Source organism: Telopea speciosissima, chromosome 8 (genome assembly GCF_018873765.1).
Source record: "Telopea speciosissima isolate NSW1024214 ecotype Mountain lineage chromosome 8, Tspe_v1, whole genome shotgun sequence".
Taxonomy (NCBI): Eukaryota; Viridiplantae; Streptophyta; class Magnoliopsida; order Proteales; family Proteaceae; genus Telopea; species Telopea speciosissima.
Window position 1 is genome coordinate 8,181,801 of NC_057923.1, and position 22,409 is coordinate 8,204,209.

The 22,409-nt window shown below is 39.5% G+C and overlaps 1 protein-coding gene and 1 pseudogene across 2 annotated transcripts in view; both read left to right on the forward strand.

The window, feature by feature from the left end:
* Positions 1–12,146: 12,146 nt before the first annotated feature.
* On the forward strand, positions 12,147–13,064 carry LOC122671266 (annotated as a pseudogene).
* Positions 13,065–15,682: 2,618 nt separating this feature from the next.
* The window catches only part of LOC122671601 (probable AMP deaminase), a 60,546-nt gene continuing 53,819 nt past the window's right edge, over positions 15,683–22,409 (forward strand). For both annotated transcript variants that reach the window (XM_043868914.1, XM_043868915.1), the window contains exons 1-3: positions 15,683–16,203; positions 17,079–17,275; positions 18,081–18,264. In XM_043868914.1, the coding sequence (XP_043724849.1) occupies positions 15,774–16,203; positions 17,079–17,275; positions 18,081–18,264 (811 nt within the window). In that variant the 5' untranslated portion in view covers positions 15,683–15,773. The remainder of the gene's footprint in view (positions 16,204–17,078; positions 17,276–18,080; positions 18,265–22,409) is intronic.

The window sequence follows — 22,409 nt, forward strand, 5'->3', positions numbered from 1 at the left end:
AGCCCCTCTTACCCATCCTTTATTCTTGTTCCCCCTCCCCTACCCTCGTAGATGTTAATCGAATGTTCTCTCTTCATGGCATATCCACACATCATTTGTTTACCTTACCTTCTACCCTCATTTGTAAACATCATTTGTTTTAGTATGCATTGACAAATTGGTACAGAATAATAATGTGGACAATCTCTTCCTCCCCCCCCCCCCCCCCCCCTCCCCTTTTCTTTTTGGGTAAATTACATGTCACCCCTTGGTTTCAAACGAAACTCAGATCACCCCCTGGATTTCTAAATATCTTTTTAGAATCAGCTATGAATGCACTTTGATCTTTAGTAATCGCCCCGGAACCCTTAATAGGAAAATGTTTGCTTCTTCTTCCCGATTCCAGTTTCTAAGGTTTGGGCAGATTCCGACACATTCTGATAGTGGATCTGATCCATATCAATGGATTGTGGTTTTAAAAAACTTGGTTGTACAAAATAAATTTTGGGTGAGGGATAGGCAGACCATCCGCGTGCGACACCAATGGAGGTGTGAGGTAGGGGGTCATTTCAAAAGGGAAACAGGTGAGAAATGAGCTTGCAACCTAATTCACTACCCTTATTTTATAATACAATTATAGCTAAATATAAGGGTAAATATCTCAGTTTTGGAAAGTATTTTGAAATGCCACGCAAGCACATACTGTTTTTTTTAGTGATAGCATGAGCACATATTCTTGTCAAGGGTATTCATGTAAATTTCTATACCCTTGTAAACTGATTTCCTACTGGAGCTCTCTTCTCTACCTTCAATGCTGCTAGAGCAGGTTCTGCTGCCTCCGCAGGCTTAGTCTCGCATTTCCCGTATCAGGCAATACCTACCGGTTTTGCAAATGACCAATCTTGATAATGTGACGATGCCGTATCGGTGAAGTAGTACGGACAAGGGGTAAAATAGTCAAAAAAATTCATTTTTAAAGAAGAATCAAGGGCAAATTTGTCCAAAATGGCTGATCCGTACAATTATCGATCCAATATAATATCGATTTCCGGATTGACCGATACCTATTCTGATACTGTGCGTTAAAACCAAGTCCACAAGAGCTTGAAGGATAAGAGGGAATTATGGTAGTTGAGTACTAGCTATGGAACTTCAAGATGGGCTAGCCCAACCCCCTAGGGTTAGGTTCACATGTACGCTCTCTTTTGGAGGTTGGGCTAGCTCCAAGGGAGGTCATCTAGGGGGTTGGGTTAGGTTCAAGGTGAGACTTAGTTCAATAAGTGGACTAGAAGTTGGGTAGGTGGACTGGACTTGCATGCTTATTATAAAATTCATAACTACTTCGATACAACTCATATGGACCTCATTCCAAAACCACTGGAAATAAGATTCAAAGGGCTACAATTGTCATGTTTTGGATTTTCTCAAAATCACAATTCAAGTAACCAAAAAATGGACCTGAAGTTGATATATGTGAATAACTAGAATTCTAGATTATATTATGGATAGCTTTGGACTTTGGTTGGGATTGAGTTTTTTGAATTTGAATGCAGGCTGATCGTCTAAGAGCATGGCTACGATCCATTTGAGCAGAGAGATAGTTACGATCGGCCACATGGGTGTGGGCGTGGCAGACATCAGAGAGACAATGTGCTGGTAGTGAAAAGAGAAGCACACCATTCTTTCTTTTACTGACACCATGTACTATAAGCCTCTCTCATGTGTACGTCAGCCACTTGTTCACATGATTCCCTCTTTCTCATTTATTTAACCACTCGTTCACACAATTCTCTCTCTCTCTCTCTCTCTCTTTCTCATTTATTTAACCACTCGTTCACACAAATCTCTCTCTCTCTCTCTCTCTCTCTCTCTCTCTCTCTCACTTATTAATTTATAGCAATAATCTTGGTGTAACGATGGAGGGTGATAAAAAGCTGTCACCATCCTGCGGCACACAAGAGAGATAATATCATCCTAATTAGGAAAAAGCATTAATGATGCTAATTTTTTGTTACCCAAAACCTTTATAGGATGGGGTTTCGAGCCGACTGCAAGACCCTTGTTGGTCTTGCGGGTGGCTTAGAGTTGAAACAGTCTCTAAAAGAGACATTAGTCTTGAGGCAAAGATAGTGGGAGGAGAACATGAAAAAATCAATCTTTTTCTCATGGTTTCTCTCCTCTTTCAATGGCTTTTTCATCATTTCTTCTATGTTCAAGTTGTCATCATCTTTACTCTCATCACCCACCAAGAAACTGAAAGCTTAGGAAATGAATGCAATGGTAGCATCCAAATCAAACCAGACTCAGAGAAAGCATGGTAGGTGGAAAAAATTTGTTCAAAGAACAAAAGGAGAGAGAGGGATTCTAACACTCGATAGTTCTGAATAAAGAACAATACTGGTATTCAAAACCGGAGCTATCAACCATTCAATCATCTCTCCGAAAGACAATCTGTACTTTATTTTTTATTCTTCCGAATTGAACATGGCATATGTGTGAATACCATCATTATCTCGAATCATTATACTCCACGGTTTGCTGATCGGTGCGGTTCCCTAGTTCCTCTCACAAGAGGGGGGTGGGATCCACCTTGGGCAACTGACCAATACTCTACCCGGGTGGGGTTCACTCCCCTCTTGTGAGAGGAACTAGGGAACCGCACCGGTCAGCAAACCGTAGAGAAAAAAAATTCTCATTATCTCTCTCTCTCTCACAACTTTCCGTATTGACACCATACCCTAGATTGTCCTTTAATCTATTTTTTATGGGATTTTCTTTTTGACCCCATTCTAGATATCAAACAATTTGATTACTGATCTTTTGCCTTTTTTGTATGATACACATTTTTTCCTAATGAGAGCAATATTTTCATTTCACATGTATACTTGAAAAATGTTCATGACAATGACACGTTTTTATAATGACATAATGATATGTCACCTATAAATTATTTTGAAAATCCTTTTATACCCTTATCTTAAAAAGTTTTGGGAATAAGACAAAGGACAATTAAAAGAAACTGTCAAATTGTAAATACACTTATAAAGTTGTCATTCGGACACTCCCATTTTTAATTGTTCATTTGTTTTTCAAAATATGATGAATCATGTTTTATTTTTTTTGGTTATAAATATAATTAATCTTCAAAGCTCCCTACAATAGTAAGTAGTAACGAATCTCCAATGCACAAAGGCTATCGAGTTTTACTCTTTGTACGTACTGTGGTCCTCCCGAGATGCGGGGCATCCCTGGTCAGGGTTTCGTGGCCTCATGGCGAGAAGTGATCTTCGATTAATTTTGGCATATCATTTCGATACATCAACATAGGGGGTTGGGATCATGCTTCATAAAAATGGAATCACCACCTAGGGTTTAGGGCCTAGGACGACCCAATGAGCGTGATTCCATCTGGTCTGGTCAAAGAATGGGTAAGGGGTCAGGTTACAAATATGGGAAGGTATTAGCACCCCACCTTGCTCGGTTAAACCGATCTTTCTATCATAGATGTTAATCGAATGTTCTCTTTTTATGGTATATCCACACAATTATACATAACAAATAATTATACAATATATGTCCTATTAATATTTATTTACATGGGTTTTAATAAATACTATGGACACTAACACGATAAACTTAAAAGACTACATTATGCCGTCGTAAAATGCGATAATTATACCTATATTCAAAGATACCGAGATTTCAGACTATCGGTGGACCCGGGCTCAAGTGGAGATAGATGGATGAATCGTCACTACTCCTTGGACAGAGTAATGACTGTAAAGGGGACTTTTCGTTATCCGTATACAGACGGAATAACGACTTGGAACAAAGGCTCAAATTGGGTTTGGAACCATTATTCTTCAAGCGGGGTAATCGACAGATTTACCATGGCTCGAAACAACTTCTCAAAATCGACCCAAAGAAGACTGATGGGAGAAAGGAGAATCTCACAAAAAGGGCCTGGGACCCTATGAACCTCCCCTCACTCTCTTTTTTTCGTGTTTTGAAGGGTGGGCGACCCTCAAGGGGGATGAACCTCACATTCGCGGCGCCGTGGAAGCCCTCCGGGGCGTCGTGGAGAAAATCTCACGGTGCTACGGATGTTACCCGGATGACGCAAGTCTGAAGATTTGTTTTTTTCCTGGGTTTTGGGCTTTTTGGGCCTTTAAGCAGTTTTCAAGGGTTTTTTGAGATTTTATGGGGTGTTTTTTTAAGGGTCATGGGTGCGACTCCTTCCATCCGTGTCCCGTTTATCATCATCGTCCAGAGTGGTGATAAAATTTCAATGGCTATAGTCTTACGTTTAAATCGACTCTGTTGCCCAATTTTTGATACGTTTGGGAGGGAGGGGAATCTGAACGTACATGAAGTGATTTTTACTTCACGTATGCTGCTTTACTTGACATGTGTCAAGGAGATAAATAAAAAATTAACAAATTAACAGTGGGACCCAAATCTCCTTGATGTACGTGAAGTAATTTCTCAGACTCGAATTTTGGGGGATTCGGATTTGGGGCGGGGAGTGAAAAGAGAAACGCACCCAACAGTACACATTCTTCCCCCCTGTCTTTTTTCTTTTCCAGACACCATGCAATGTAAGCTTCTCACACGTTTGCGTCAGCAACTCGCTCACATAATCCTTTCTCTCAATTATTTATATTGATAATCTCGGTGTATCCAATCCTACGTAGCACACAAGAGACAAAATATCATTCCAATTACGCAAAAGCATTAATGATGGCAGTGTTTTTTTTCTTCGTAAATACACTTATTGTATGAGGTTTCGAGCCAACTGTTACACCAAGTAAGACCCTTATTGGCCTTGGGGCTGACTCAGAGCTGAAACCGTCTCTTTAAAAGGCTGTGAGAATGAAATCAGGTTATCAGTCTTGAGGCAAAGATGGAGGAGGCCCTGAAAAAATCCATCCTTTCCTTTGCCTCCTCTTTTAGTTGCTTTTCCGTCAAGTCTACTTTGATCAAGTCGTCATCATCATTACCCTCATCGCCTACCAAGAAACTGAATGCTCAAGAACCCAGCACAATGGTAGCAGCCAAATCAAGCCAGAATCGGGGAAAGCATGGTGGATGGAAGAAATACTTTCAGAGAGCAAAAGGAGAAAGAGGGATTCAAACCCTCGATCGTTCTGGATGAAGAACTATAGCGGTTTTCAAGACCGCCCGCCCACACACCGAGAGAGACACACACATTTTCTTATTGACACCATGCCCTCCATATGCCTTTAATCTATTTTTAATGTGATTTTATTATTTACACCACTATAATTTGTAATTTTATTTTTTTACTTTTTTAGTATGATGCATATTTTTTTCTAATGAAGGTAATAGTGTCATTTCAGATGTATAATCGAAATATATGTATGGCATTGACACGTTTTGATAATGACATACTGATATGTTATTTTCAAATTATTTTGAAAACCCTTTTTATACCTTTATCTTACATAACTTTTGAAAATAAGACAAAGGACAATTAAAAGAAAATGTCAAATTGTAAATAGACCTATAGAAGCATCATTATGACTCTCACTTTTAATTGTTCATTTATTTTCCAAAATATAATGAATCTTCAAAGATCCCTACAATAGTAAGTATTAACAAACCTCAAATGGGCAAAAGTCTATCGAATTTTGTTCTTATGTTTACATTGACTCTGTTGCTCAATTTTCTAAGATGTTTGGGAGGGAGGGGAATCTGTATGTACGTGAAGTGGTTGTTGACTTCACGTACACACGCTGGTTTACTTGACATGTGTCAATGAGATGGCTAAAAAATTAACAAATTAATAGTGGAACCCACATCTCCTTGACACATGTCAAGTAAACAACATACGTGAAACGCACCAACAGTACACGTTCTTGTTATCTTTCCTTCTTTTACCAACACAATATACTATAAGCCTCTCACATGTTTGCGTCAGTTCACACGATTCTCTCTTTCTCACATATTTATGGCAATAATTTTGTTGTAACCATGGATAGTGATAATAAGTTGTCACCATCTTATGTGGCACACAAGAGAGAAAATATTATCCCAATTAGGCAAAATCATTAATGATGCTAATTTTTTGTTACCAAAAATACCCTTGCAGTATGAGGTTTTGAGCCGACTGTTACACCAAGCAAGACCCTTATTGCCTTTGGGGCTGGTTCAAAGCAGAAACAGCCTCTATTAGAGACAATGAGAATGAAACCAAAAAGATGGAGAACATGAAAAAAATCCATCCTTCCCTCATGCTTTCCGATCATCACCCACCAAGAAACTGAAAGTTCAGGAACCGAGCACAACGGTAACAACCAATCAAACCACTCACAAAAGCATGGTGGGTGGAAGATCATGCCCTACATATTCTTTCTCTCTCACACACACACACATGCACATAGAGGCACACAACTTTTCTTATTGAGACCATGCATTTCCCTGTAATCTATATTTAATGGGATTTTCTTATTGACACCACTTAAGGTATCAAATAATTTGTAACCTTACTCTTTTGTCTTTTTAGTATTATATAAATTTTTTTTTATTGAAGTTAATAGTGTCATTTCACATGTATACTCAAAAAATATGCACTACAATGACACCTTTTGATAATGACATAATGATGTCACTTTCAAATTAATTTTGAAAATTTTTTTATACCCTTATCTTAAGGAACTTTTGGGAATATGACAAAGGACAATTAAAAAAAGCTATCAAGTTCTAATTAAATACGCCTTCGTATCAAAAAAAGATGTTCTAAATACGCATATAGAGATGTCATTCTGACATTGCTATTTTAATTGTTCACTTGTTTTCCAAAATATAATGAATCTTCAAAGCCCCCTATAATAGTAAGTAGTAACGAACTTCCAATGCACAAATACTATCGAGTTTTGTTGTTACGTTTAAATTTACTACTTTGCCCAAGTATGTGAAGATTTATCGGACTCGACTTTTGGTGAGTTGGGAGGGACCATTATCACCCTCAATTCTGACACCCTCCAATTCCCCTCCAATCCCTCACATGGGAGTTGAAATGACCACTTACCCATTGCCTGGACACACTTCCCAAAGCAGTGGGTAAGTGGTCATTTCACTACCATGTGAGGGATTGGAGGGAATTGGAGGGTGTCAGAATTGGAGGAGATAAAAATTCGAGCTGGGAGTGGGGATAGGGGGAGAGAGAGAGATAATGTAATGATAGTGAAAAGAGATACGCACCAACAAACACGTTCTTCCACCTTTCCTTTTTCTTTAGCAGACACCATTTCACTACAAGCCTCTCACACGTTTGCGTTAGCCACTAGTTCACACAATTCTCTCTCTCACTTATTTATAGTGATAATCTCAATGTAACCATGGATGGTGATAATAAGTCGTCAGAATCCTATATGACACACAAGATATAAAATATCATTTCAATTATGGAAAAATATTAACGATGGAAAATTTTTTGCTACCCAAAATACCCTTATTGTATGAGGTTTCCAGCCGATTATTACTCCAAGCAAGACCCATATTGGACTTGGGGGCTGACTCAGAACTGAAACAGTCTCTATAAAAGACAGTGAGAATGAAACCAAATCATTAGTTTTGAGGCAAAGATTGTGGGAACATGAAAAAACCATCCTTTCCTCATGGTTTCTCTCCTCTTTCATATGCTTTCCCATTCGTTCTTCTTTGATCAAGTCATCATCATCTTTTACCCTCATCAACAGCTCAGGAACCAAGTGTAATGGTAGCAGCCAAATTAAACCAAACTCGGAGAAAGGATAGTGGATGGAAGACGTACCATGCCCTACATTTTGGGTCTCTTCTTCTTTCTTTCTTTCTCACATACACATAGAAACAACTAATTGTCTTTTCTAGTAGTTCTCATTTTGAAACTTGTCTCATACTAAAGAAGGTTGTTGAGAATGAGGATGGTGTGTTGAAGCAGGGAACGAGACATTTGAGAAACTAGCAACGTTCGGGTTGCTTGCCAACTTCATGGTGTACCTACTCACATAGTTCCACATGAACCAAGTGTCTGCCACCAACATCATCAACATCTGGTCTGGCACTACGAATTTTTCTCCCCTTCTTGGCGCCTACATCTGTGATGCCTACCTAGGAAAGTTTCGCACTTTAGCCTACGCCAACATCGCCTATTTCCTGGTATATGCCTACCCTACTTCAAAGCTACGCTGGATTATCTTCTTAATTACAGATGAATTGTGAAGAGTTCGGTTCCTCTGCACGTACCACAAGTGAACGTACATGTGAGAGCCAACCACATGTCCTAATTTTATAGAAATAAAATTAAAATGTGATTGTGTAGGCGCAACGGACGAAGATCGATCCACGATCTCTTTTTGGCGTGGTGCACCCAAGTGTGGGAGCGGCGCGAGGATTGTAGTTGATGGTGTAGGGAGTCACCACCTAGATCAGAGTCTAGGACCCACAAATGGTGCCCATCCTTCAGAGAAGAATGCTAAATTAACTCCAATGACTCAATGGATGGTCTACTCCAGATCTCTGGGTAAGTGTCAAGTTACGGGCTGGGAAGGTGTTAGGCACCAAGCAACTGTCCGGCCGACGACCGGTCTTCCTAGAACAAACTCTATTGTATGCTGTTGTGTTATACGTATTATGCACCTAATTAAACTTTTTTTTTTTTTTGGTGTTTTGATCATCCTTGTTGAAATTTATGGACCTTATTAGGCTAATTAAAATTAATGTTTTAATCCTAATTACTACTCCTAAGTTAGGTGATTATGTACATTATGCGACCTAATTAATCTAGTTGATTTATTTTACCTAAGTTAGAAAACTTAACTCTATGGTAAAAAACATGGTCAATTATGAAAAATTATTAAGATCCTAGGACAATGGTAATATCATGGATAAGTTTGATCAACAAAATGGCTTAAAGATCAAAATGACCAAAATTACGAAAATGCCTTTAAAGGGCAAAATGTATGAAAAACTCATGAAAAAGAAAAATTATGCTTAAGACATGCTTATGAAAGTTAAAACATACAAATAAAGTGATAGAAACCTTTTCAGGACCTTAAACATGATTTAGTCGCAAAATGACCAAAATACCTCTAAGGGCAAAATGGTAAAATGCTAGAACAAGAACTTTTAAGTTATTTTAGGCATTTGATATGTCATTAAACATCCTGAAATTACTAAACATGTCGAGTAAGACTATTGGATGGCACAATGGGCTTGCATTTGGTAGATTACCTAAATGCCCCCGAGGGCATAAGTGACATTTTATGCATGGTTCTGTTTCATGATGGGCATGTATGCATATGAAAACATTATAAAACAACTTGATACAGAATTTAATGCTTAGAAATATATATATTTTTTCTGCTTTTCTTGGATTTTCACAACAAATAGAAAAATGACATCTACATCCCTAACATGGTAAGGAACACCTATGAAAATGATCAAACATTCATGTCAGTGATTAATGATCCCATAAAATCAATCCTGATGAAATATGTATCCCATAATTTTTTTTGTGAATTTTTATGCATTTATACTATTTTTTTATGTTTTATGAAATGCTAAAAAGAAGGGAAAACAAAGAAAAATACAAAATCCCCATCACAGATCCGAATTGGATCAAACCAGAGCTCATTCCCACTAATCAAAACATGATCTTTAACATGGTCATAATAATTTGGTCCAAATACCCACCCACATGTTTAGATTTTACATAATCCAAAATCTTTCATAGGGGTAAAAATATCACAAAAACCATGATTTGGAGCTTGAGAAAATTAAAGAATATCAAACATAGTGGTAAACATCATCTCTGAAAATTTCAGAATTTTATCGCTCTTGTGTTATTTTTGAAGATTTTTTAACTGAAAACAACCTCTTTTAACTAAAGAAAATCAAAAGAAATACATAAAAGATAAATAAAAATATATAAAAACTACCCTTGAAGCGTGGAAGTGTCTGGGCTCAGTTTACATATCCTTGGATGGCCGGAATTATCTCTGAAAAGCACCGAAAGCCACTCCAAGTGTGGTTGTCCCGAATGTCAAGAGTGGTGAACAAGGGGTATTTGAGAAATTTTATATGTCTATGAAAGTATGGTCTGGGGATTTATCTAGATAGATGGACAGAGGGGAGAACGAGCTTCATAATGATAATTTTTTCATGAATTTTCTGGGTCTTTAAACCCTCCAAATGGCCTGCTATTTATAGGAAAAAATCTGTTAGAGGAAATGACTGAATGAGCCCTGGGGTATTGATGGCAGGGAACCAAAGGCTGATGGGCTGGCTGGGCTTGCGTGTGCCTAGGCCTGCTGGACAGCCTTATCTTGGGTCAGGCAAGTGGGCATGGGGCCATGTGTGGCTCAGCCTAAATGGTGGGGGTTTATCCCCCGCCGACAGTTCAACTGGGCTAGGTCAGACTGGGTTGACCCGGTTCGAGTCAACTCAGTTAGCCCCACTTTTTTTTTAAATTTTATATAAACCATTTAAAGATTCCATTTTCAAGGTCCACGTTCAAATGCTAATATCTCCAAAACCGAATGGCCGATTTTGACGCTCTACATATCGCCGCGAAGGTCTCAACATTTACTTTCCATCCATGTGGCAGTTATGGCCAGATTTTGCCTAAAAGTGGTACGGATATCGAGGAAAGCACATAAATGGTGTTTCACACCGATCAAGGTCAAAATGATACCGGAATTACATGAAATTTTACGTGTAAGCACAATATGACCAACTGAGGTCATCCAAAGTGTTTCGGACTAAATCAGGTGGTTTAGATACCGAGAAACGTATCAGGGGTAAAACGGTCATTTTTATAAAAATTACCCGATTTGGCCGAAACTTTACGTGAAAGCTTAATATGATAAAATAAGGTCATCCAAAGTGTTTTGGGCCAAATCGGGCCGCCCAGATGCCGAGAACCAGGCCAGGGGTAAAACAGTCATTTTGACAAAAGGTGTCAGATTGGAGTGAAATTTCACATGTGGGCTTAAAATGGTTAAATAAGGCTATCCTAGGGATTTGGGCTCTACTTGGGATAGTTTGGTTACAAAAAGTGGGATAAGGGTAAATTGGTAATTTTTCACCATTTGGTCACCACGCAAGCCAGTCGAGCTTTGATCATTATCGCCTAGTCACACTTCCAAGGTGCCAAAATTCAGCGTCTACATATTGGCTCTCACATGTACATTCACTTGTTGGTATGTGCAAATGATCCATTCTCAATTGTGAATTGGACCCTTTGGGGATCGAGATCCTCTATTGCAACCTACCCATGCAGCCGACGTGCAACCTCACATAGGCAGGGTGTGGACCCCACCCAAGTAGGGTGCTCGGGCAATGGGTAGGGTGGTCATTTTGCCCTTGCCTGTGTGAGGCTGCAAGTCACATGGGCAGGCGGAAACAGAGGATCTAAATCTACCCTTTGGGCCCTTTGATTAGTATCAAATGTTGACCTTCATTGATCTCCAGGGTATGGTGGCTCTAACTCTCATAGCAGTGATTCAGGCATTGCATCCTCCCCCATGCCCTAACCAGCCGCATCCGAACACCCAGTATGTGGGAGCCATCGGAGGTCAGTTGGGCTTCCTATGCATGGCATTGGGTTTTCTGACTATTGGTGTGGTTGGGATCAGACCGGCCAGCCTACCCTTTGGATTGGATCAGTTCGACCTCACCACAGAAGAAGGAAGGAAGAGTATGAACAGTTTCTTCAACTGGTACTACTACACTTTCACAATAGCCATCATGATCTCTGTCACTCTTGTCGTCTATATCCAAACCAACATCAGTTGGACCTTGGGTTTGGGTATCCCCACTGCTTTTATGGCATTCTCCATCGTTCTCTTCTTTCTTGGCACAAAGCTTTACGTTTATGTCCAACCGGAGGGGAGTACCTTCTCTAGCATCGTGCAAGTGTTTGTTGTTGCCTTCAAGAAATGTCACCTGAAGCTCCCTCCTAAAGAAGACTACCATAGTCTCTATTGGATTGTGATCTTAATATTATTGCCTTAACATAGATTACAATATTGAGACTATAAATAGATGAGAGGAATCCACATGTTGGAAACTCAATTACCTATATGCATTTACTATAATGAGAAAGATTACAATATATTGTATCTACTATATTGAGAGAGATTGAGAGGTTGTCATGGGATAGCATGCTTGATACACAAGCAATAGCAACTATAGAAAATGGATATGGTCTCATAGTCTCCAAGCTTCCTCTCACACAATAGTTCAGGTGTCTGAACAATGATGGGATAGTGTTAGATGGAGAAATAAAGCCAGATGGATCGTTGTCAAGGCCATGGAGCCTCTATAGCATCCAACAAATCGAAGAGGTGAAGTGCTTGATTCGAATCGTGCCGATATGGGCTTCTAATATCATCTGCTTCCTTTCTATCGCACAACAGGGGACATTAACGGTCTCACAAGCATTGAAAATGGAGCACCATCTAGGACTCAAGTTTGAGATCCCCGCAGGATCCTTGGTCATCTTATCTACAGTCACTTTGGCCATATGGGTTCCAATCTATAATCGAATAGTCGTTCCATCGATTTGAAGAGACCAAACACCAATGGGGCATCACCCTTCTCCAAAGGATAGGAATTGGGATGCTTTCTCCATTCTATCCATGGTGGTTGTTGGCATTGTCGAGAAGAAGAGGAGGGTAGCCCTAGAGCACGCCCAACCAATATTGGCCTTCTGGCTCGCACCTCAGCTTATCCTAATGGGATTCTGCAAGGCATTCAATATAATCGAACTGATCGAGTTTTACTATAAGCAATTTCCAGAACACATGAAAAGCATCGGTAATTCACTCTTCTCATGCACCATGGCCGAGGCGAATTATCTAAGCAGCTTGATTGTGGTGATTGTGCACCACAAAACCAGAAAGCATGGTCATGACTGATTGGATGACGACATCATTAATGTTGGGAGGATTGATTACTTCTACTTCTTCATTGCAGCTTTGGGGTTTTTGAATTTTATCTACTTTATGATCTGTGCACATAGATAGCATTACAAGGGTAGCGTACAAGGGGTAGGAGAAGGACATGTTGATATTTGTTAAGACATTTGGAGTTATAGAGGTATTGTCCCATATCGATTATCTACGATATTTGGATGTGTCTTAACATATTCTTAGGCCATCCCAACCTAATGCCTTAAGGTTTTTAGGTTCATCCCCAAGTGGTATCTCATATCTTTTGCAAATGAATAAATGAAGATTTGATTGTGAGAACCATCACCCTTTTTACTAGTTTTAACTAATTGGAATCGCCTAAATGACACATCTACATGTGAATTTGAAATGTGACTTTTTTTTTGTTGTCCCTGTCTTATTTCAAATAGTTGTTTAAATCATAGTTGGAAAATCGGGTTTTGATTGGGGCGAGTCCCTCGAGTTGAATCAAACTTTTGGAGAACCTGGTCAAGAGTCGTGCAGACTAGGTCAAGGTATAAAAAGACGAGATTGGCATGGGTCATAAATTGTCCGAGTCAAATAAGACTTGGTGGTATTTTTACCTGATTCAGGACAAACTCAACGAGTTTAGTCATTTTTTATAAAAATCATAAAGCCGGCTTACAACGAGTTTAGTCATTTTTTATAAAAATCATAAAGCCGGCTTACTTAGAAATTGAGTTGAGTAAAATAATTAATCCATATTTTAAAACAGCAAGAAACCCTCAACTCTTCCGCTCCTTTTTTTTGTTCAATTATATGAACTCAAAATGCATTGATATGTGATTCCTTGATTTTTTTTTCCCCCATATGCAATTATTATTTTTCAACCAAGTTAAAAGAACTCGTTCATTCATATGGAGGCGGTGGAGCTGTGGAAATGAACTCACAAGGAAAGGGTGAGGTCGGCGGTCATGGCTTTAGGTTAGGGTTCTTCCTTCTCTTCTAGTTCCTCTATTATAACTTATAACCACCATTAATGTGTACTTCCATGCTTGCTCGGGAGCTTCTTGAATCTCGTGATTGCAATGGAAGAAGAAGACATTAATGTCATTTTACCCTATCAAGGGTATATTGGTCCTAAAATTTTTAAAACACACCCTACCGTTTGTCACTAATGGGAACCACTAACGGCTTGGATTAAGTTATTAAATATTTAGAAAAGTAGGGGAGGTATGTGTAAATAGTAAAGAAAGATGAATGCAACGGTAATTAATCGAAACCTCAGGAGAGGTATGTGTAAAATTCCCTATTTTGTATATATGTCAATTTGTGAGAGATCCAATAGAGTGACATGTTTTGTAAATATGTCAATTTGTCCAACGCCTTTTTAGGGAAATGTTCTCTTCACTAGGATTTTAATCCTCTCTAATGAGTTTGGATCGTTGGATGTCCCAGTTGTCAGGTGTCGACATCTCCACCTCAAACTATCGCACAACACACTTTAGGGAATTGGAGAGGATTATTTTCCCCCAAATACATGGGAGTGGGCAAAATGATCGGCCCGCCCCCTGATGACCGAAATGACACACTCGTCCCGCCCCATGTGTCTGAGTGCAGCTTGCGCCCCGTGCGCTTCGGGTAGAGAACATTGCCCCATTTTTTTTTATGGAAAAAAGTTTTTTGTGGGGAAGATGGGGAGAGTGTACCGCCCATATCCAAACACAATGGGGGACGATGACCACCCCGCCCCCTATGAAAGGTGAAATTCCGCCCCCCAAGTTGCTTCCTTGTGCATTCTGACTAGCCCCACGTGTAATTGGCCCCTACATTCCCCCTGAGAGAATGCTCCCCTTTTTTTTTATTTGCCCTATTTATTGGGAAAAAGAACACTAATCAACCAATTGTGTAGTTAGCGTGGTTCCTGTGTCTAGACACAAACAAACTATGTGAGCAAAAAGACTGTTTGATCCTAATGAAATAAAAAATCGCATCCAAACACCAATGCCTTTCATTGGCTACCATGCTCGTCGTGTAGGGGTTACACGACCAGTTATTTTTATCTTTTTTTTTTGTGTGTGAACCGATTACCCAACGGGTCCGCCGGGATACACTGACTAACTGCACACACACGGGTCCCATTACCGGAATAAAAATTTGGATACACCAGGCCCACTATGGGATCCATGGTAGTGGTTGGTGTATGATTTTTCATTCTACGAAATAGTACGTTATCTGACACGTACTAGGCACCGCTCTAGAGCCCCAACAAACGATGACACACGATTAGTATCACTTTGACGGTCTCACGTTCCTCTTTTCCGCCAATCTCCCAACCGAATCGCTCCCCGTTTCGAGCTACGAAACATTGGCCTGTAAGTGCAAGTGTGCAACTGGCAAACACGAGGTTGCCGTCACTAAATCACTTTACGTTTACTATCCAAAACAATCACTAACCCTTAGCACGGTATCCGAACGAGTATTGGCAATACGTAAAATCGATATGATATCGATATAGTATCGGTCTGAATTGGTTGTATCGAACAAAACTATCTTGGAAATTCCTTTAAAAAAATGAGTTTTTTTTATCATTTTACCCTTTGTTCGTACCATGTTACCTATACAGTATCAGTATCGATGACTAACAAAACCGCTACGTATCTCCCGATACGAGAGATACGATACCGATACTTACAACCATGGCTACTAAATCAGGTACTATAAAAGAAGTGAGAAGTGAAAAGAAGGTCAGAAATGCGAGGGAGAGGGGGAGGCCGAAGGGGTGGTTAGTTACAGTTACAGTCTTCATTGATACTTTCGCCATTAGTAAGCTTCTGTGGTCATTTGCAACATATTAGCCATTACTCGCTATTGGTCATGGATTTTTCTTCTTCCTCTACTCCATCAGCCTCGCCCCTGCAACTCGCCATGGCTGCTCTAGTCGGAGCATCGCTTATGGCCATTTCCGCTTTTTACATTCATAAGCGCAGCGTTGATCAGGTTCTCGATCGTCTTATCGAACTCCGCAAGTGTCCTTCTAATGCCCGACCGCAAACATTTGATACGGAAGAAGATGAAGGCCAAGATGAACAAGAAGATGAGGATGTTGCCTCCGACATTGATATAGATCGACGATTCTGGAGACAAGGCGTTTCTTCGTCTTACAGAGTTTCTTCCTCTATGCCCAATGCACTATTAGCCAATGACTGGATGAATGAGGGTTCCAAGTTCACTCAACCTGCTTCTTTCGATAAACTCAACCTCATTCCTTCTGGACTCCCCTCACTGCAGACTGCTCGAAGACATGGTACAGTTCTCTTCATTTTCACTTCATTAATCAACCCACTCACTCCCCCACCCCCCCTCCCCCCCTCTTCAATTACGCATTGTGATGTTCTGTTGGTATTATTAAACGTGGTGTTGAAATCACAGAATCAATGAACGTAATGCTACTGAAATATTATGTCTGACATCATTAGGTTTTGTAAAATTTTCTGAAATAAATTTATTCCTAAACACCCGCCCCTTTCAAAAAATTTTCCGGTGATAATTACGTACTGCCACCAATAGAAAAGTATGTTATGACATTGATTAGGAAAATTTCACTTATTACAGAACTGAGGCATCCTGTTAAGGATGTTAGAGTTGCCAAATCTACAGCCTTGTGCAGGCACTTCCCCTGCTCTTGTGATACTGCTATTCCCTCTCATACATAAGGTCTCTCTATTGGAACTTGGAACTCTGAGCAATGGTTATCCTCCTTGGTCTTGTTGTGGTGGTGAATCTTTTTTCTGAATTGGTACCAGTGATGCAGAAGTTAGGATGTGCTAATGTACTTGTTTCTATGGGTACAATGAGAAAGTGATTTTTCAAATTTCCCATCCCCAGGCAATATCTAGATTTCCTTGCTAGCTATGGTCTCAATTCAAAGAGGGGTGTGAGGAAGAAGAAGACTATCGAGGGTGAGTTAGAAACTTGAGTTGAGAGGAACATTGGTTGAATCTTTCTACAAAACCTTGTTAGTTGTTAGCCTCCCAACCCTTCTATTCTAGTGGCATGTCATATGTTGTTGAACATTGGTTTTCTTCTTCTTCTTTTTTCCCTTAATTTTTTGAGGGGCGTGGGTGTATATGATTTATACAGAAACATCATCTTTCTTCCCCACTGTTTTCCATTATGCAGGTAGCAGTCAATCTTTAGGCTGTTCTGCTCCCAACAAGAATATGACATCCACATTTCGGCCGATGACACCCAAATCCCCAGGTCGACATGCATTTGAACTTGTAGAGGACTCTGATGACGGAGGCTATGTTGCAAATGAAGATGACAACTATTTCAACCCTGATAATGGAAATTCTACTCAAGCGGATATTATAAATGTGTGTATCTACAAACTTGTCTTCTTATTTCATATTTGGCAATTCATGTTCAGATGAATTTTCTTTATTTCTTAAATAGAAATATTGTAGCCATTTTTTTTTTTAATCGCCAGTTTCTCTAAACTTATTAGTTATTAGTATGAGATATTAATAGTTTTTAACTGTGGCATCAGGTCCTGGAAACAATTATGAGATATAGACTGCTACAAATATCAATACTTACTCCCATCTGTTTTAAATATGAAAATTTTGGGCATTGCCAGAATGCACATACTGATTTATCCTAATACTGTTTTAAAAACTTCTTTTACCATTTTTTAGGTCAAACATTTACTCCATAGCCTTTGAAATAAACTTCTCTACACGACTTAACTTTTTGAGTCACATGGCATGTCTATTGGGACCCAAATTTTGTCAATAGGTAGATCCCAAAGTTCCCCGCTGATATTTCAAGTTTCAGCCAAAAACAATTATCCAAATGGCAAAATAAAATTTTGAAAATCAGGACTACCAAGAGGGTGCACACCAAGACAGAGACTAATAAAAGGGTGCATACCAAAGATGGGGGGGGGGGGGTTTATATGATTGATTGACGTGGACCTTGCCCTATCTATCTGGCAGTTGGAATTGCCACAGTCCTGCACTGTCAAGGCAAGCCTCTATACACTGGATCAAATAAAGGACATTATTCCATTTGGTTTTGAGAATGGATGAATCAGATAACCTTCCCCCCCCCCCCCCCTTTTGTGATAATAAATGGAAGAATTAGATACTATTAGTCTATTACTCATTGTTGGTGTAACAGACTGCAGATTCAAATATTCGAGATCCATTAGTTGGTTCATTCGAAGTAGAGATTGCTACTTCAGCTCAAGATCAGAAATATGGAGCAACTGTACGTAAATCAACTTCTAACGCAGATTTGAATGGAAATCGAGAGGTAGAGACAGCTGCTTCTGTTGTGTTACCCCTGAAAAGTGCAGGACATGGTATTCTCAACTTCTTACCTTTGATTGATGCCATGGATATAGGTTATTTCTGGTCCTTTACTACAATTATCATCTGTGATAGTCCTTAATGATTTTACATATAATAATTCCATTCTTATGTGTATCTGCTAAGGTCGCTGATGCAGGAGCATTTCCTTGGACCGGCCCAAACCCGTTGGGGGAACCATGTGAAGATGAACCGGGTCCAATTGGGATTTGGGTCTAGTAAGATATTAGTAATTTATTTACTTTGGGTTTGTCTTTGTAGTCCTTTTTTTTTTTTCTTTTATGTAGTTGTAGAGGTTGGGTGTGAGTCTTTTGTGGTTATCTTTAATATTTGGATTTATATTGAGTGGTAGATGACTATAGGAGTTGGTAGGAAGTTAAAGATTGAGTCCCTTTTAAAGTCTGTTCAGTTTTAGGTTTTGATTAGGATATGGGTTATTTGAGTCTTTAAATACATGGTTGTAACTAGCAAAGTCAGATTTGAGTGAGAAATTTGGGTTTTGTATACTGTTACCTGTGTGATGCATCTGCAAGGTCGTGTGATCTCCTTCGTTCTCTTCTTCTATCCTGATCCTTTCTTTATTCCTCTCCTTCTGTATTTCTATTCCTTCGGTTTTTTCCATTGGTTTTATTTTCCCAAGCTCTGTTTCTGGGCAACACAGACAGCCCACGAAGTAGGGTTGATTTCCTTTGGTTCTTCATCCTTTTCAGTCTCAGATTTGGGGATCTCTGGCTATATCCATAGACAATCTGGTATTTTGAACCCCAGTTCAAGAACTTGTTGGACTAGGGAGTTATGACTGACTTCAGGTCTGTTTTCTCCCTTTACTGCCATGTCTGATTACAGGGTTAAATCATAGTTTCATACTGACCGTTGTTGGACCTGCTATTACTTGTAATCAATAGAGGTGGGAATCAGGAACTTAACTCTAAAACCCCAGCTTGATTGGTTCTCATTGGAAGGACTAATCTTTTTTCGTATAGGTGCTGGTTCTACCGCCCTGTTGTAAAGTCCAGAGGTAGGAGATGACCTGTCAGTCCCTCCCTCCCTTCTTGATATTTCTTTCTTTTAACCTTTACTTTATGATTTCCAGGTTTACCCCTCTCTTCTCCTTTAATCCTGTTTTGTCCCATACCTTATATTTGCTTCCAAGTTTGTCCCTATTTAATAAATAGTAATATTTTGTCTCCCTTCTTCTTCACATACCAATTTAACCTTAGAAAATTCTGGTTGTTACAAGATTGCCATTGCCCTTTTATTATTTAGACTTTTGTTAATTGGGTGGGCCCATAAGCTATCCAAACAGGGTTTTCACCGCCCCAGATCCGCATCAGTCACAAATGAAATAGACCTATCTGGCAAATTCTAATATTGAATTGTTCAATATATTTTATTTATTTATTTTTATTGGTTTTTCTTTCTGAAAGAGCTAGGGGCAGGCCTAAAATGACCCTAGGGGAAGTAGTGAGGAAAGACATGCATAGTTTGGGCCTCCTCTCTAGCATAGCCTTGAATAGAGATGTTTGCAGGACCACGATACATGTTGCTGACTCCTTTTAGGTGGCTTTTTTATTGTGTTTTCTGCAGATGTTGTTGTGCTCTTTTTCTTTATTATTTTTTTAGTCTTGGTTTTTGCAAGGATCCATGTAGTCGACTCCATTTAGTTGGGATAAGGCTGAGTTGCTGTTGTTTCTTTCTTGTCCTATTGGTTTAACTAGATCAGTTGAAATCGCCTTTTTTTTCATATTTGGTATTTAAATCTGTATGTCAGCATTTGTCACCAACCTACATGGCTTTATTTAGCTACAAAGCTTTAAGACTTGCTCATCTGGAGAAGCAGAAAGTAATGCAATTTCAAAAATCTATATTATGGATCTCAAATGCAATCTGGCCTAATGACCAAATCTGTGATCAGAACTGAGATAAATGAAAGCACTTGCATTGTTAAAGGAAGAAATCAGATTGAGGGGGGGGGGGGGGAAGAGATGAGGTGATCTGCTTGGGAGGAAGAAGGGAGAAGAAGAGAACAGAAGAGAAGGATGAAATCAGGTTTAGGTTACCATTCTCTAAAGCATTGCTCAATAGCACCAAAACTCTTAAAAAACTCATTCATATCATCTCTAATTGATGGGATGTATTACATATATAAGACGTTCTAAAATTCCTAAACTGACTCGTAAAATGACTCCTAATCATACTCACACACTTAATAAAATAAATAAACTCAAAACAGAACTTTATCTAACTATTAAGTATCCTAATCTAACTCAGCACTTAACTATTAATCTCGTGTACTAACTTTATCCCCATTTTATGGACTTATAAATTAGGTCTAGTACAATGAAACCTAAAAATAGTAAAATGCTCAACATACAATGTTACTACCCAAAGGTTACTTCTAGCCTATTGGATTGCCACCTCCAAGCTTGCGCATAGGTCTCCGTATGGGATTAATGTCTAATCCAGCTGCATTAATTCCCCCTGGTGTTGAGAAAACTAGCCCTCAAGTTTTGTAGAAGGACAAAAACTGAAGAACTCAGGAGAATGATTAATGCCCCGCACCAGTTTCACGAATCAAGATTGGAAGATGAAACGTTGATGGCGTATTCCCATCTTGGAATATATAGGGAATAACAAATTCAATATGTAGAACATCCATCACTGCAGTAGAGTCTATTGTTGCTACACCCATATTAATCATCGCGTCCCCTTTTACCGTTACTTCTTGTCCCACATCAAAGTCATCTTCCTCAGAAGAGGAAATTGTGGAAGCTAGTCACTCTCTCAAGGTCAATGGTGCTCCGGGCCCGGATGGCTTTAGCATGGGGTTTTTCTTAGCTGCTTGGAATATCATCAAATCTGATCTTGTAGCTGCCATCGAAAGCTTCTTCCTAAATCCTAGTCAAATTATTGGGATCAACAATACTTTTCTTTGCCTCATCCCTAAAAAGGAAGGTGCTATTGCCATGAATGATTTTAGGCCCATTGCCCTTTGCAATCTCCTCTACAAGTTCATAGCAAAGATTCTTGCTCGTAGGCTCAAAGGTGTTGTGGATGTCTTGGTCAGTGACAACCAAACAGCCTTCATCCCTGGCAGGAATGTCTCGGACAACATCCTTTTATGCAATGATTTAGTTCGAGGGTTTGATCGGAAAAATCACTCTCCCTCCTTCCTAATGTAGCCTAGGTGAAATAAATCTCACTTAGGACCAGGTTCTGTTTTAGGGTTGGCCGAATGGGCAGTTTAGGGTAACTAGGGCAAAATTAGGGTTAGGAATGGGAGATTGAGTTAGGGTTTTATTGGGTAATGGTCTGCAGAATTTTAGGAGTCTATTAGAATAGGTTTTAATGAGGTTTGAATAAGAAATAGAAATTCAGAAATATTAGGGTTAGGGTTTTGGGTTTTCAGATTTAGGATCTAAGCTGAAACTAGGGTTTAGGAGCAGATTTAGGGGCTGGGCTTTAGGTCGAGTTTTCCTAGCAGGGAGGGGGTGGTTCGGCTGGACTTTGGTGGGGTTTGGATGGCTGGTTAGGTCTAGGCAGATCTTAGGGTTTCTGGGTTTTTATGTTGAGGGAGGGATTTAGGGTTTGTAGTGGATAGGTGAGGCTGCAACTGAGATCGAGTGGGAGGGTTACTGTGATGGACCTGTGGTTAGGTTTTGAGTGTAATCTGATGAGGGAATAGGGCTGTGATGAATGTAGATGAAGCTAGGGTTTGGGGAAGTCGATTAGGTTAGATGGAAGTAAGAAGAAGAGATGATAAAGTTGCAGGAAATTGTAACTCTTACTGGAATTGCAGAATTTCAGCAGCAGCAACCTTGAAGAACTTGAAGGAAGAAGAAGACGAACCTCCCGATCTGCAAGATGCAAGGAGTCGCCGGATTACTCCAGCCCTAGCCCTTGATATTACTCACAAGGGGTCTTGATATGACACACAAGACAGAGAAGCAGCAGCAGTCATGGCGGCAGCAGCAAGAAGAAACAAAATTTCAAACATAATAGGTGGGGGAGCCTCCCACGATTCTACTATTTATAATAATAAAGGGGGGCCTAAAGGCCTTACAAATAATCAATCTAAAGCAATCCTAATCAGATTAGGAGTTGGGATTCCTAATCTGAATCCTAATTATGAAACACA